Source organism: Phyllostomus discolor, chromosome 13 (genome assembly GCF_004126475.2).
Source record: "Phyllostomus discolor isolate MPI-MPIP mPhyDis1 chromosome 13, mPhyDis1.pri.v3, whole genome shotgun sequence".
Classification (NCBI taxonomy): Eukaryota; Metazoa; Chordata; class Mammalia; order Chiroptera; family Phyllostomidae; genus Phyllostomus; species Phyllostomus discolor.
In genome coordinates this window covers 75,596,828-75,612,168 of record NC_040915.2, presented here as the reverse complement: position 1 = coordinate 75,612,168, position 15,341 = coordinate 75,596,828, and the positions used below count along the sequence as shown (strand labels likewise).

General features: G+C 46.6%; 1 protein-coding gene across 2 annotated transcripts in view; it reads left to right on the top strand.

Annotated features, from left to right (window-relative positions):
- SORL1 (sortilin related receptor 1) overlaps window positions 1-15,341 on the top strand; it is a 157,053-nt gene that overhangs the window by 121,410 nt on the left and 20,302 nt on the right. For both annotated transcript variants that reach the window (XM_028527464.2, XM_036013859.1), the window contains exons 32-39: window positions 2,153-2,302; window positions 6,555-6,686; window positions 7,619-7,745; window positions 7,935-8,104; window positions 9,806-9,918; window positions 10,149-10,253; window positions 11,034-11,106; window positions 14,275-14,357. In XM_028527464.2, coding sequence (XP_028383265.1) covers window positions 2,153-2,302; window positions 6,555-6,686; window positions 7,619-7,745; window positions 7,935-8,104; window positions 9,806-9,918; window positions 10,149-10,253; window positions 11,034-11,106; window positions 14,275-14,357 — 953 coding nt within the window. The remainder of the gene's footprint in view (window positions 1-2,152; window positions 2,303-6,554; window positions 6,687-7,618; window positions 7,746-7,934; window positions 8,105-9,805; window positions 9,919-10,148; window positions 10,254-11,033; window positions 11,107-14,274; window positions 14,358-15,341) is intronic.

The window sequence follows — 15,341 nt, the reverse complement described above, 5'->3', positions numbered from 1 at the left end:
AGAGCCCCTGTTTTCTAGATTGTGTGCCTGGCTTTTTTTATTGTTGTTGTTTACTTCCTTGCTTTGGTGGAGCATGCCCTCTAGTAACTTTGTCAGGTGAATGTGGTGATACAGGGGCCAAGGGCACAGCAGTCATAGTCTTCAGTGGGTCTCTCTGCTGGGCTTTGCTGTCTCATTCCTCCTGGTCACCCTGTGCTGGTGCTCAGGGGTCTGGGGGCTGCAGTTTTTCCATCACCCATTCACTTTCTTTCTCTCTCTCTCTCGTGTTGGAGTTCCAATTTTCTATATCCCAGATTTTTCTTTTTTTTAAAATCTCATGTTCTGATAGAGCATATTTTCCAGAAAGTTCCTGAGAAAGGTACATGGGAGGTATATTTGAGGCCTTGCTTGTTTGAAAGTGCTTTCCTCTGGTCTTCAGACATGATTGATTATTGGGCTGGGTTTGGCATTCTCAGTTGTAAATAATTTTCCTTCAGCATTTTGAAGGCACTCTTCCCCTCTGTCTTCCAACAATGGTCACATGGTTCAAAGCCATTTTGAGTTGGATCTTTTGTGTGTGACCTGTTTTCCCTCCCTGGAATCTCGTAGATTTCCCCCTTGACCAGCCTTCGATGTTCCCAGTCATGTGTTTCGGTGCGGGCCCTTTTTCCCTCCAATGTCATGGGCACCCATAGGCTTTTTTATTCTGGAAATTGATGTATTTTAGTTTTAGGCATTTTTCTTGAAGTATCCCATTCATGATACTTTCTTTTACTTCCTGGAGCTATTGTCATTCATATATTGGATCTTTTGATCTGGTCCTTATTTTTCTAATCTTTTATATTTTTTAATTTCATTATATATATATATATATATATACTCAACTCTGTCTTCCAACTCTTCTACTGAGTTTTCCATATGAGTTTTCATGGTTTTAATTTTAAGAGCTTTTAAATTGTTAATACTGTTTCTTTTTTATGGCCACTCTTCATTTTTTTCATATTAATATATATTCTTTCTGAATGTGATAAGGATATGTATTTTTTTTATTTTTAGACAGAGGTGTAGGGAAGGAGAAAGAAAGGGAGAGAAACATTGATCAGTTGCCTCTTACATACCCCCTACTGTGGACCTGGCTTACAACCCAGGCAGGTGCCCTGACTGGGAATCAAACTGGCAACCTCCTGGGTCACCGTCCAGAGCTCAATCCACTGAGCCATACCAGCCAGGGCGAGGATATATTTTTTGAATTTTTCCTTTTACAAAGTCTCTATTTCTTCCAAATTTCTTTTCCTGGGCAGAGGCGGTCTATGTTGGAGTCTGTTTTTCATGCCATAACTTTTCTTCTGATACTTCTCGGTGGCTGCTCATGTTTAATGCTGGGGACCAAAGCACTGCTGAGGGATGCTGCCCGGGCAGGGCTGCAGGGAGAGTGGCTGGTCAGCCCTGAGTTTCATGGTTGGGCTGTTTGAGGAACTCCTGTTCTGGTTATCTCCGGGTTTGTCTCTGAGACGGGTCCCTTTTTCTCAAAGAGAAGATTTGTATAGTCTCCTGCCTGGAAAATTGAAGTCTTGCTGCTAGGTCCTTGAGCAGAAGGAGTAGGGTGTTTATGCCTTCCACAGTCTGTAGGTTTAATCCTCGTGTCAGTACCACATTCTTGTTTCCAGCTGTTTGTCTAAATAAACCTGTTTTTACTCTCTCCCAGTAATAATCCTCTAGCCTTTTATGGGGCCAAATACAGGGTGGTGGTCTCCAGGGGTTAAAGGGGAAAGAATGCAGGGCATCTGCTGCTTATTACACATCTTCCCTTTTCCCTCTTCTACCATGTTGAATTGCCATTTTCAACCTTTTTGAGGATTGGGTGATGTTGATCTTGCTGGTTCTTAGCTGGTTCTTACTCCCCTGACAGCTTCAGGTAGGATACAACCTTCTGTGGCCTCTTCGTCCACCAACCACTGTGTGTGAGTTTTCCAGCTTCCAAACTTCTGTGGCTCTTGTCTCTCTCGGGGTCCCAGGAGAGAGCGAGATCGGAGGCCTCTGTCCAGTCAGTGTCTCTAACCAGAGCGCTCATGATTCCTCCAACACTGTCATCTCTGTGTGCACTGAGTTGGTTACTGTTGCCAGCCAGTTCCTTCAGTACTGAAAAGTGAATTTAAGAAATCTCTCTTTCTAGCAAATGTTACTGCTGCCTCCACTCCCACCCCACTTGGACGATGCGACCGATTTGAGTTCGAGTGCCACCAACCAAAGAAGTGTATCCCCAACTGGAAGCGCTGTGACGGCCACCGGGACTGCCGGGATGGCGAGGACGAGGCCAGCTGCCGTGAGTGTTGAAGGGTGGCAGCCAGGGAGGGCCTCTGAGAGCACGGTCTCCCGTTACCTGTGCTTCACTGGTTTGAGTAATTTTATAATTTGTCATTATCTCCATCTTGGAGATAGGAATATTAAGCTTTGAAGAAGATTATGTCATTGGTAACAGACTGGTATATTTATTTAGGGGGTTGTTTTGTACAAAGTTGTTATCTCTTCATCATGCTATATTGCAAGTTCTTATAGGATTGAATACTCCAAAATAACACATAGAAATTAAATAAGGATTAGTGTAAAATCCTACACTAACATAAAAAAATGAGTAAAGTGTACCATTGGGACATTAAAATAGCAGGTCAGCCCTGGCTGGTGTGACTCAGTGGATTGAGTGCTGGCCTGCAAACCAAAGGCTCACCGCTTTGATTCCCAGTCAGGGCACGTGTCTGGGTTCTTGGCCTGGTCCCCAGTGGGGGGCACGTAAGAGGCAGCTGCACGGTGATGTTTCTCTCCTTCTCTTCCCATCTCTAAAAATAAATAAAATCTTAAAAAAAACAGGTTAGATAGATTCCACACTTACCAAAATAACAGTTAGAACACCTGAGCTGAGGAGGTAACCACACAGAAAGATGAACAGTGGAAATAGTTAACAAAAAGGAACTGGAATAGGACCTTCCTCCTGAGTGAGATTAAGTTATTAATTGTTATTCTTTAAGCAAGTTTCTTTCTAATTCTGCCCATCCGACTATCATAATGACCTTGAACATAATTCAAGTTCCTATTTCAAATCTGCCTTAAGGAAGTTGCTTAGTTAAGGGTCTTAAAATCAAGATGTGTTCTATTAACAGTTTTCTTTAATTCATTAGTCTGATAACCTTATCAAAAAAAGAAATGAGATTAGTGTGGCATGATCCTTCTTAGAGAAGCTAGCCCCTGAAAACCACTACATTCTGCTCTAAGTGCCTAGTAACTGTGTGTTTAATAACCAGTTTAAGAATTTTCAGAGATTAATGACAACCTTATTTCCAATTTCTAAAACCTGTGTTTTCCCATTTTTTAAATATTGAGGCATGTTTCATGAACTTTAGAAGTCTTCAAGCTTTAATACTCAGTTGTTTGATTATATTGACATAATTTATTCCATCTTACCATATGGAATAATTCTGTGATGGGAATCTTGGAATTTTCCAAAGCAGCCTGCTTCTGAGCAGAGAGTTCCTTCCTGACTCTTGTATAAAAATGATACCACCCCCCTCACTCTTTTACTGTTTCTTTATATTTCTTTTTAGTTCTTATCTCTATCCAAGTAACATATCTATTTACTTGTTTGCTGTCTCTCTCAATAGAAGGTAAGCTCCATGAGGGTAGGCCTTTGTTTTACACATCACCATTTTCTTAGCATCTTACAGTACCGGATTCATGGGGAGACCTCCATGAATGTTCATTGATGGATGGATAGGTAGATGGCAGGATAGGTGAATGGATGGAGGAGTACATGGATGTGTGGATGGACGGATGGATGGATGGATGGCAGGATGGGTGAATGAATGGATGAGTATATGGATGGATGGGTGAGTGGATAAATAGATGGATGGATGGATGACAGATGGTTGGATGGGTGGATGAATGTATGGGTGGGTAGATGGATAATGTGTGGCTGCTGGCTGGATGACTGAGGTAAGTGCATTGGTGGGTAGGTGGGTGGATGGGTGGATACAAAGATGGATGAATTCCATCTTGGGCTGCTGAGACTGTTACACTAGTGGTTCTCAGACCTTTTCTAAATATTGTAATGCAGTTTTATCTGTGATTGAGTCCTCCCCACTTTTCCAAGGAAAACCAATTTCAGTCCAGTTCATAACACCTCTATCACACAGCAATTTTCCAGGAGACGGGGGATTATAGCTCGTAAAAACATCATAAGTGGTTTTGACATTTTCCTTTTCCCATTGAGAATTACTGTATTAGAGAGCTTTTCTAAAAATACATTTAACTGAAAACTGTACCTCCATCCCAGAGACATGCAAAGAAGTCTTCATTCTTTTTTTCACATGAAAACTCATCAGCTGAGGACAGTTGCTCTGGCATCTCATTTTCACCCCCGACTCCTGTGTCTCTTCATCACTAGGAAGAAAACCCTGACTGTTGGTCCACTCCTCTTGGCCTTTCTGGTTGTTCTCATGGGAACATTGTCCAGTTCTTCTGCCCACGTCTCCAGGTGTGCTTTCTAGAAGCAGATGCAGTGCTTCAGATGGAAAACAGGATTTCCTGTTTTTCTTGTTCTAGAACAGGAGTTCCCCAACCAGGCGAATCCTGATGACTTGCTCTGGAGCTTGTAAATATTGTACATGCTCATCTTCATGTTCCTGCTTTAGTAGTTTTAGGGCAGCTCCTAGGAATTTATGCTTTTGTATAAGTTCCCTGGGAAAATCTCTTAAGAATCAGTTTTGTAGATTCTCTGTTCTGAGATTACTACAATGGTTTAGTGGTCTCTTGGTAATTTCTTTATTATTGGTATAGTCATTGTGTAGAATATTGTATGTATATTTGCATAGGGTGGGGAGAAGGAGCTGTGGTGTAGGGTTAGTCTTGAGCCCCAATAGAAATATTAGTTTGAACTCAGAAAGGCAAGGTAGAAAGAAGCCCCAGTGCTTAAAGATCTGGGCAAGCAGAGGATCAGGTGTGTGTTAGTTTTCTGCGGCCACTGTAAACAATCACCACAAACCTCAAGGTGTTTTAAAACCATTTTTTATTATTGACACTATTATAGATGTCCCCATTCCCCATCCCACTTGTCCTCCTCCACCCAGCCCCCACCCCACCTTCCCTCTGGCTGTCACCACACTGTTGTCTGTGTCTGTGGGTCGTGCACATCTGTTCTTTGACTAATTCCTTCACCTTCTTTCATCCAGTCCTCCCCCTACCCCTCTGACAGCTGTCAGTCTGCTCCATGTGTCCATGCCTTTGTTTCTATTTTGTTCCTTCATCAGTCTATTTTGTGTATTGAATTCCATATATGATGAGGTCACATGATATTTGTCTTTCTCAAACTTAATGTCTTAAAACAATGCACATTTATCTCCTTACAGTTTTGTAGGTCAGAAATTGGACATGGGTTTTACCAATTAAAACCCAGCTGTGGGCAGGGCTCTGTCCTTGCTCTTGCCTTCCTCAGCTTCCTGAGCCAGCAGCTTCCTCTGTGCTCACACCTTCCCCTCTGACCGAACTTAGGAAAGGACCTGCGTGATCGGAAAGGGCTCTCCTAGGTTATCCAGGATAAACTTCCTATGTCCAGGCCAGTAACTTAATCATACCTGCAAAGTCCCTTTTGCTACATAAGGTGACATTTAACTTGTTTCCAAGGTTAAAACATGGGTGTCTTTGCCCTGGAGGAGCAAGAGTGATTTAAGACCCTCCTCCCTGGTGGTTGGGTTCTGACGTGGCCTCTCCCATCTAGAGCTGGGCAGGCTGTGTGAGTCTGACCAAAGGAAGTCTGAACTCCCGAGCCTGGGCCCAGTTGACACTCGCTGGGGGCAGTAGATTCATATCTTCTCTGTATCCTTTCTCTTCTTCTCTCTTTTGTAATTATCTGCAATAGTAGATAGGTCACTGCTTACTTTTTAGAGTCTTATGCAGTCTCATTATTGTTTATAGTCATAGAGTTGCCTAACTTTTAATTTACCATTGCTCTTTATTTGCAGTATTTCATTTTCTGGTAAAATGTTTTGAAACCTATATAACTAAAATACTACATAATATGGGCATGCCTCTCAATATCATGATGTATCTTGTTATTACTAGTATTACTCAAACCAGAAATCAGAGTATCATGCTGGACTGGAAGCTAATATAGTAACAAAATAATCAATAGCTATACAGACTTACAGTTACAACTTGTTGATGCCTGTTGTCAGCCAGGCACTGCTCCAGGTGCTCGATCTCATTGGACCCCTGTAGACATAATAGTGGTGGTGTTGTCAGCCCAGTTTTACAGAAGAGAGCTGAACTTGGGTGCTGTTAAGCAGTTTGCTCCACATCACACAGAACCAGGATTTAGAGCCTGCTTTGACTCCAGTCTCTCGCTTGCCACGAAGGCAGACCCCAGGCATTCATGTCGAGTGAGGTGGCCTCACAGTGCCTGCTGGAGTTGCCTCTCGTCATTCCAAAGGCACGTTTTGACACAGAAGCTGATTAGTTCATAGAGCACAAACCACTTTTCCCAAATGTGGGAAATGTTTAGCACAACATGGCCCTTCCCTGTGTTTCAGCCACACACAGCACCTTGACCTGTCTGAGCGGGGAGTTCAGGTGTGAGGATGGCGAGGCCTGCACCCTGCTCTCGGAGCGCTGCGACGGCTTCCTGGACTGCTCCGACGAGAGCGACGAGCGGGCCTGCAGCGGTAAGCACGCGTCTTTGCCCTCCTCGGGGCTCCTCCTCAGGAGAGAGCCCTTCCGAGCTTTGCCTCAGTCTGAAATTGAAACAGGTTTCTTCCCCATTGTGGAGTACCAAGTGAGGCGAGGCTTGTCCTGCCTGTGACACAGCTATTTCCCTTGAGGAAAGTGCCGGTCTGAGGTTTGTTTTCCAGGGACTTCCTGGGTCTGCGTCATGTTGATGTACCCTTGCTCTCTCAGCACCCCAGCTTTGTGATGGCACCAACGCAGTCCTCCTCTCTGGAGTGGATTCAGTGACTGTCTAGTCCTTCAGGGTGTTGCAGTGGAGTACCATAGACTGGGTGGCTTACAAACAACAAACATTTATTTCTTACAGTTTGGAGGCTGGGCCATCTGAGGTCAAAGCACCAGCAGACTCAATGTCTGGTATGGTCCTATTTCCTGGCTCTCACTGTGCCCTGACATGGTGAACGAGATGAGGGAAATTTCTGGGGTCCCTTGTGAAGATACTAATCTCATTCAGGGGCTCTGACTTCATGATCCAATCTCCTCCCAAAGACCCACATCCAAATACCGTCACATGGGGGCTAGGTTTCAGCATGTGCATTTTGAGGGATGCAAACATTTACTCTTTAGCAGGAATAGATCCTGCTGTGACATTGGCTGTGTACTTAGAGCATCCTCTATTGAGAAGCTGCTTTAAATGAGTATAGACAAGGAAGCAAAATGCAAGGAAAAAATTACTACTGGGAATTCAGGAGATGATGCGAAAGGCTGTATAGGAGGGTTTTAACTCTGTTTTCTTGGGTGTCTTCTAAGACGATGATGGGGCCTGACAATCTGGATCAGGGTAGATCTCTGCAAAGTCAAGGAACCTCTTGCCTCTTCTGAAATTCAGGAATTTGTAACATATCTCTCCTTGTTTCCCCTTAATCTCTAGATGAATTAACTGTGTACAAAGTCCAGAATCTTCAATGGACAGCTGACTTCTCTGGGGATGTAACTCTGACCTGGATGCGGCCCAAGAAGATGCCTGCTGCTTCTTGTGTCTATAATGTGCACTATAGGTGGGTCCAGTTGCCACTGCCTCTTATGTCCATAATGTGCACTAGGTGGACCCCGTTGCTGCTGGGGGAAAGCGACTTGGCCACGGGACAGTCTGTGAACCCCGTGATGTGCGCAGAGAGGCTCCCACCAGCAGAGTCAGCATCTGCCACTCTGTGCTCATGTGACTGTGTTTTCTTTTTCTTGGCCAGGGTGGTCGGAGAGAGTGTGTGGAAAACTCTGGAGACCCACAGCAGTAAGACAAACACGGTACTCAAAGTCTTGAAGCCAGACACCACCTATCAGGTGAAAGTCCAGGTGCAGTGTCTGAGCAAGGTACACAATACCAACGAGTTCGTGACTCTGAGGACCCCAGAGGGATGTAAGTGTTACAGGTTATTTTTATGGCACAGAAAGACCTCATGTGGGATTTTCAGAGAGTTTCCCAAGAATGCTTAGGAGTGTGGGAGCATAATCAATGTGCCTCTAAGGTTTTAAAAATATTTACCAAAACTCACCTGTCCAAGGGAGTCCTCCATTACCACAGTTAGGTGAGCTCTTCATGTACAGCTGCCACGAGACCTATGTGCTGTGACTTTATGAAGTTCACATGTGTTAACTAGAGCCCAGGGCGTTGGATAGTCTGCAGAAGATTACATGAGGAGTTGAAATGGAGAAGTGCATCACTCCCAGGCCTTGGGAGAGGCCCACACATGCTGCAAGGGTCTTGCCGGCAGTCAAGGTGGGGAACCAGCAGAGAGAACAGCAGGACCTTTGTCAGGGTTCTTGGGTGGAGGTTCCCAGACTAAGGCTAGATTGGCTCAGTCCAAACCCAGAAGAGGGGGTTTTGGCAAGCTTTGTTGGTGTCTTACCAGAGGGGTTTATAGCTGGAAAGCCCTGGGAGGCAGGATGCTCTTAAACAGAAGGTAGAGTCCAGCTGCTCACCACCACCCATTAGGCAAATTCCAGAGGCAGAGTTTGGTGAGAAAAGAGAACTTCCATTCACAAGCTGCATAGTCTGGGGGGACAGCTCGCACCTGCCTCAGAGCCCCTCCCTTCCAGGACATGCCAGGCTGTACCCAGAGCCCTCCTCCCACTTAAAAATGCTGTCCTTTAGGGACCACAGGTGTCTGCAGCACAACCACTCAAGCAGTTCAGCTTCTCTCCCTGCCCTGTTGGGCCTCAGGCTCCTTCCTGAGTCTGCTCGCTTGGCCAGCACCGCTACTGCCCCTTCCCACACTGGGAGCCTGGGGCCACTGCCAACCACGGTAGCCTGCCATGTGGGGACTCTGTCTGCTGGTGCCTGGCCACACAGCTTCCAGGGCCACCGGGTCCCACAGCACTTCAGCCTGTGTGTCCGTGCCGTGGATCCCAGGGGTAGTGGCGAGTGTCTGCCTTCCCTCTGTTTAAATCTCCCAGTCCAAACATCCATGCACTCTGGACTGGTTCATCTGCCCCTGCTGCCAAATTGACCTTTAAGGTACACTTGCCACTGGGTCCCATGGTTTCCACTTCAGTCAGGAACTGGGAGGGGGCAGGAGGGCTTTTCCCTTTGTCTAGCACTATCTAGCCTCACACAAGTGCTACACAATGACTTCCTCCTGCCCTGTTTCTGCCTGGAGGCAGGGAATCTGTCCTCATGCACTGCCCTAGTTTGGTTACAGGGCGGGGCTCAGGATGAAGCTGGTGCACTGCCTCAGGCAGTCTCCTCCTATGGCCCCTGTCCCCCTCCAGTGTTGGGTCTGGCTAGGTCTACCTGTTTCAAAGCGAAGGCTGTTTGTCACAGTGGCTGTCGGAGGACCAGGACCCATGGAGACGCAGTGTACCCCATTGACTCCACCATGCAGCCCTGGCGGGCACAAACATCTCTAAGACTCGGCTGCACTGTAGTCTGATGCGTAGCCTGCATTGTGGGAAAGGGGAAACGTTTCTTGTCGATGCAAGCACCACCGGCAGCCCTTTATAGGAGAAAGGTCACAAAGCCAGCCCCAGAGTCTTTTCTTGTCCTTGTTTTAAGCTTGGGGAAATTCCTCTAGTTGACCAGTATGCAGACAGGTTTTAACCCCATTTGATTCTCTTCTAGTGCCAGATGCTCCTCGAAATCTCCAGCTGTCGCTCCCCAGGGAAGCAGATGGTGTCATTGTGGGCCACTGGACTCCGCCCAGCCACACTCATGGCCTCATTCGAGAATACATCGTGAGTGTCTTCCAGGCGTGGACCATGGGTCGGGGTGCAGAGTGGATTTCTGGGTCTGTCGTGGAGCAGAGGAATGTTCTGGGTGACTAGGATTTGATTTGTAAATAATGTTTCATCTCTTAGAACATTTTGCATCCCCTCTTTCTCTCTCCTCTGGTCTCCCTGTACAGCGTTAGGATGCCCCAGACCTTTGGTTCTGTCTCATGAAACAGGTTTGTGTCTCCCTTTAGGTAGAATACAGCAGGAGTGGCTCCAGGATGTGGGCCTCGCAGAGGGCCACTAGCAACTTCACAGAAATAGAGAACTTACTGGTCAATGCTCAGTACACTGTCCGGGTGAGTCTTCCACTGTCTAGGCCCCCGGCTCAGTTGCAGAATGTGGGGAGGCAGGTCCTGTTTCCTGAGAGCTCCCTGCTTACATTTTCATGATGCTTAGCAATGTGCATAGTACCCAGCCCCTTGCTCTGGAGGGCCATCCTTCCTATGTCTCTTAAACCACTGTTGCAGAGAGCTTGCAGCCAGACTTTCCTCAGATAACCAAGAGTATTGGCACTGCTGCTTTGCTGCTTTTTGCCCAGGTGCTCAGCAAACTTCCCAGCTGCTGTGTTTCTGCACTGACCTCTTTCCTCCTTGTCTGTGGCTGCAGGGTGATGTAGTGCTCTAAGTGGCATTTATAAACCGATACTGTGAGGTTCTTACAAAATATATTATCCCTATCTTGAGTATAAAAGAGGTAGATTTTGTGCAAATGTGTTTTTTGAGAGCCTTAAGTGCATGTGTGGGCTGCCTTACACTGATGAGTCCCTCGATGCCTTTTACCACATGTGCGTGCAGTTGGGAGTGAACACATGGACACACACACACTCACCCCTGCTGTTCAGAAAAACCTCGACCTTCCAGAATCCCAGTGCTAGTCCCATTCCCTGCACCCAGGCTCCTTCCCGTTGCCTCTTCCCCCTCTCACTTCAGTTGCTGGGGCCTCTGAATGTCCTGCATCCCTCTGCATGTGTGTTTTTATGTCCCATTGCCAAAGTCTCACTCCTTCAGCTCCCTTGCAGTGCTTGCTGTTGGTGTGTTGCTTTTATTCCATACTAACTCATACTCTGATTTGAAAAGGTGGCTGCAGTGACTAGTCGTGGAATAGGAAACTGGAGTGACGCTAAGTCTATTACCACCACAAAAGGAAAAGGTAAATGACCCCACGTTTGCAGTCTCAGAGAAGAGAGCAGCCCTGCAGAAGTGACTTCCAGTGTGACTGGAAGATGCCAGCGCATCTCACACGGCCTCTTTCCCCAACACATGCGATGGGTACAGCCTTTCTGGGTGACTTTTGAATTATTCCTCCTCCTAGAACTAAGCATTTCCTTTTTAAAAAAAGATTTTTAAAATGTATTTATTTTTAGAGCCAGGGGAAGGGAGGGAGAAGGAGAAGGAGAGAAATATCGACCTGTTGCCTCTCCTAGGTGCCCTCGCTGGGGACTGGACCTACAACCCAGGCACCTGCCCTGACTGGGATCAAACCTTTAGCTTTGTGGGACAATGCCCAACCCACTCAGCCATATTGGTCAGGGCAGGACTGAGCATTTTCTATCGTGCAAACATATGGAGGGATTTCAAGGGCCATCAGTCCCTGCCCTTTGTGCTTGTACACAATATCCAAAGTAGAAGGTGTCCTTTCCTTCCACTAAGGGTGCACGTTCCTTTACAGTGTTTTCAGTGGAGTACTGTGCAGACATGTACTGCAGCTCCCAGTGGCAGTGCTGCACAGTGCTCAGGGGTGGTTTCCAGCACTGGAGCTGGTAGTATGCTGGCTGGCTGCTGCCAAAGACCAGGCAGTCTGAAGGGCGTTCCTCTTGGTGTGCATTAGCTCTTCTGATTGAACCCTGAGGGCAACTCTAAGAGCAGATAAGGAGCTGCCAGGAGATTTCACCAGTTATCACAAAATCAGTAACTAACAGAGCCCAATGGGAACCTGATCCACCTGTCCCCCAGGCCTATGCCCTTGACCACCATGAGCCCGGCTGCCTGGCTGGATGTGTGCGTGTGACTGCAGTGTGGCCCGGCTTGCTGGGCAACTGGCTTGTCACCTGGCACAGCTGGCATGTGTGCCTCAGGAGGGCAGAGACCTGGTCTAGTTTCCTCTGCTCTGTCACTGGGATCAAATATGAACCAATGGAATAGTTGATGAATGTGTGAATTGAAGCAATTAAATGAAGGTTCTGGCACACTTTGGAAGACAGACTGCATCCCACCTGTGTGAATGGTTTTCTTGATCTTAGCCTTGGCACTGGAGCTTTTGTTTATGGACTTTTGGGTATCAAGGCCAAAAGTGTGGCACAGAACGAGGTTGGGTATTTTACTTTAACCTGGATCTGTGAAAAACAGGCTCTGGGTCTTGAAGAATCTCTGTCTGGCAGCCTCTGAAATTTGGGGGGGCGTTGAGGTCAGGGCAGCAGGCAGCCACATTCAGTAAAGCCATACAGTCTTCACAGGGATTAGGAAGGGGGTGCTGACTTCACACCACCCTAGAAAATCAGTGTCAAAATATACCGACTCTACATGCTGGAGAGAAGGGACTTCGGAAGGTCAACAAAAAACGTGTACCTTGAACTTCCTAGGCATGACTTACAGCTGCCTTTCACAATCTCAGTGGGTAGTTGCTTCTTTTAAAATTCTGTTATATGATTTTGATGAATCTTAGCTCCTGGTATGCATTTGGTTAGAATCTATGCAGGAGGCAGCTGTGTGCTAAGTCAAAAAGAATAATATCTGTGACCTCATATCCCATATATCCTAATATATCCTAACATATATCCCATATATCCCATATGTCCTAATAATGTTGAGAAGACAAAGGAGGCAGTGGTATCAACCAGAAGCACCACATTAGTGAGTGTAGTAGATTAATAAGAGCAATGAGAAAAGCCACCAATTAGCCAGCACTTTTTTTTTTTAAGGTTTTGTTTATTTATTTTTAGAGAGAGGGGAAAGGAGAGAGAAGGAGAGGGAGAGGAATATTGATGTGTGAGAGAAACATCAATCAGTTGCCTCTCAGACGTGCCCCAATGGGGGACCGAACCCACAACTCTGTCATGTGCCCTGACCAGGAATCAAACCTGCAACTTTTGCTTTGCAGGGAGAGGCTCAGCCCACTGAGCCACACTGGTCAGGTACACAGCACCTTTTGTGGAGTAAGCACCATGTTTGTTATTTTACATGAATTGACCTCTCAGTTCATATCAATGCCACAGGTAGTCTTAAGCTCAGTCTGTGGCTGAGGAAACATGTTCAGAGGGGATCTTAACCTGTCCCCAGGCACGTGGTTAAAACTGAGGTCAGCTTAGTAGTAGCACCTGCACTGTTTTGCTCTGAGTTGGCTGCCTGAAATGCCTAATATCCTTTTTTCTCTGGTTACTGTGTTTTCCTCAAGCCCAATTTTATTACACGGTTGCTTATCTGGAGAAACTCCTCCTTTGAGGAGTTTCCTTTGAGGCTTTCTTGCCTTGCCTGTACCAGAGGCCTATGTGCTGAGAGTCTAATATGCAAGTTGTCATTTAAACATCATCTCTTGAGAGTATTTATCCCACTGAGCCCATTTTGATTTTGTACAGCAGCGCTCTATGGGCCTCTGTGGGCACACCTTCACCAGGGCCAGGGGGATCCTGGTCATGTGGGCTGAGAGCTGGCTTTTCCCTTTGCTTCCCTCCTTCCCCTTGCTCTCTCTCCAGTTGCTGGTGGCTTTCACAGGGGGCACTTGACTGGAAAGGGAGAGAAAGGGAGTATTAGTTGAGTGCTAGACATTACACATACATCATTTTAATGAATTCTCCTAGCTCTCTAAAGTGTAGACTGCATCTTCAGGATCAATGAGGATAAGTACTTGCCCCAGATACCCAGTTCATGTCCAAACAGGAATGTGAACTCAGGTGTGTCAGATGCTGGAGACTGTGCTATTCCTATTTGCTATGTGCACCTTTATGTTTGCCACATGCTGTGCATCCTGCTGTGGTCCTTCCCAGAGGACTCGAGGACCCTGGATCTCTGTTCATGCCAGTAAAGACGCACTCACCACACTCTCTGCCCTGGGCAGAAATGGGGTTGTTTTGGGGCCATAAGTGGTGGAACGTCACAGCCCAACTTACCTGCCAGGACAGCTGTGTGCTCACCTGATGACTGGGCCCACCCACAGCTTCCAGAAAGCAGTGGTGAAGGATATAGATGAGTGACAGCAGCCAGAGAAACCCCCTTCCTTCTCCACAGAAGGAGCGCTCTGTCTCTGGAGCGTGAGCACTGTGGAGCCTTGCCTCCCTCCCTTTCAGCACATGGCTTCACTCACTGAAATGCTTTTTGTTTTCAGTGATCCCACCACCAGACATCCACATTGACAGCTGTGGCGACACCTCGCTGAGCTTCACCCTGACCATGGAGACGGACATCAAGGTAGCATTGAAATTTCAAACAGCCATTGGGCGGGGTCTTGCTTCCTGTGGGAACTGACACAGCAGAGTCCAGAGAGATCCAGGGAAGCTGAAACACCAAGACAAGTCCAGGCCCTTTCCCCACCAAGAGCAACTTCAGTTTTCACATGCACTTATTCTGCCTCTGCCCGGTGCCTTTCTTTTTTAATCACATAATTAAATGGTTTACAGCTAGAGTGCAAATCAGGAGGTGGTGTGAACAGAGTACATCTGCCCTGTGATTTTCAGCTTTATTGGATTTCCTGGTGCTAAGTGCTAATGCAGAGGCTCCTGCAGTAGAAGAGTCTTACGAGAGAGAGTCAGATGCTTGCAAATGTGGCCACTTAGGCCCACCCAGTATCTTCCTCTTCCATCATCACCACCCCCTCTGCCCAGCCCCTCTGCAGAGCTAGCAACTGAGCCACAGTTACCTGTGCTCCATGGTTTCTCAGGCTGACACTGCCTTCCACAGTGTCCTTTCTTGTCCAGGTCCCCTCAAAGCCCTGCCTGTCTGTGAAGGTGGGACAAATAGCCCCCAGAGTCCTTGTGCCATTTATTGAAGTACACTTTGATGTCATGCCTTTGGCTTCAGAGATAGATGATGCAATTACTGGCCTTATTAGGACCATGTCTAGCTGGTGTTTGCTCTTGAAAACCTTTTATTTGTTGTCCCATATTTAAAGATCTTGAGATCAAACTCTTCCAGGAGCTCAGGACTTAGAAAAGGCAGTCTTCCCTGATGGTGGATGCACTTGCTCCTGATAGACCATGAGGCCCAACCAAAACCCCTCCAAGCTGACCTTTCAGCCTCAATGGCAAAGACCACCTGAGCTGAGATTTATCCTTAATGACTGTAACCTGGTTATTTTTTCAGTTTTTCCTCTTTCTACCTTTATTAATTGGTTCTCATCCTTGTGTTAGTTCTGTATTAAATATAGAATTGATTATATGTTAATTTCTTGTTTCA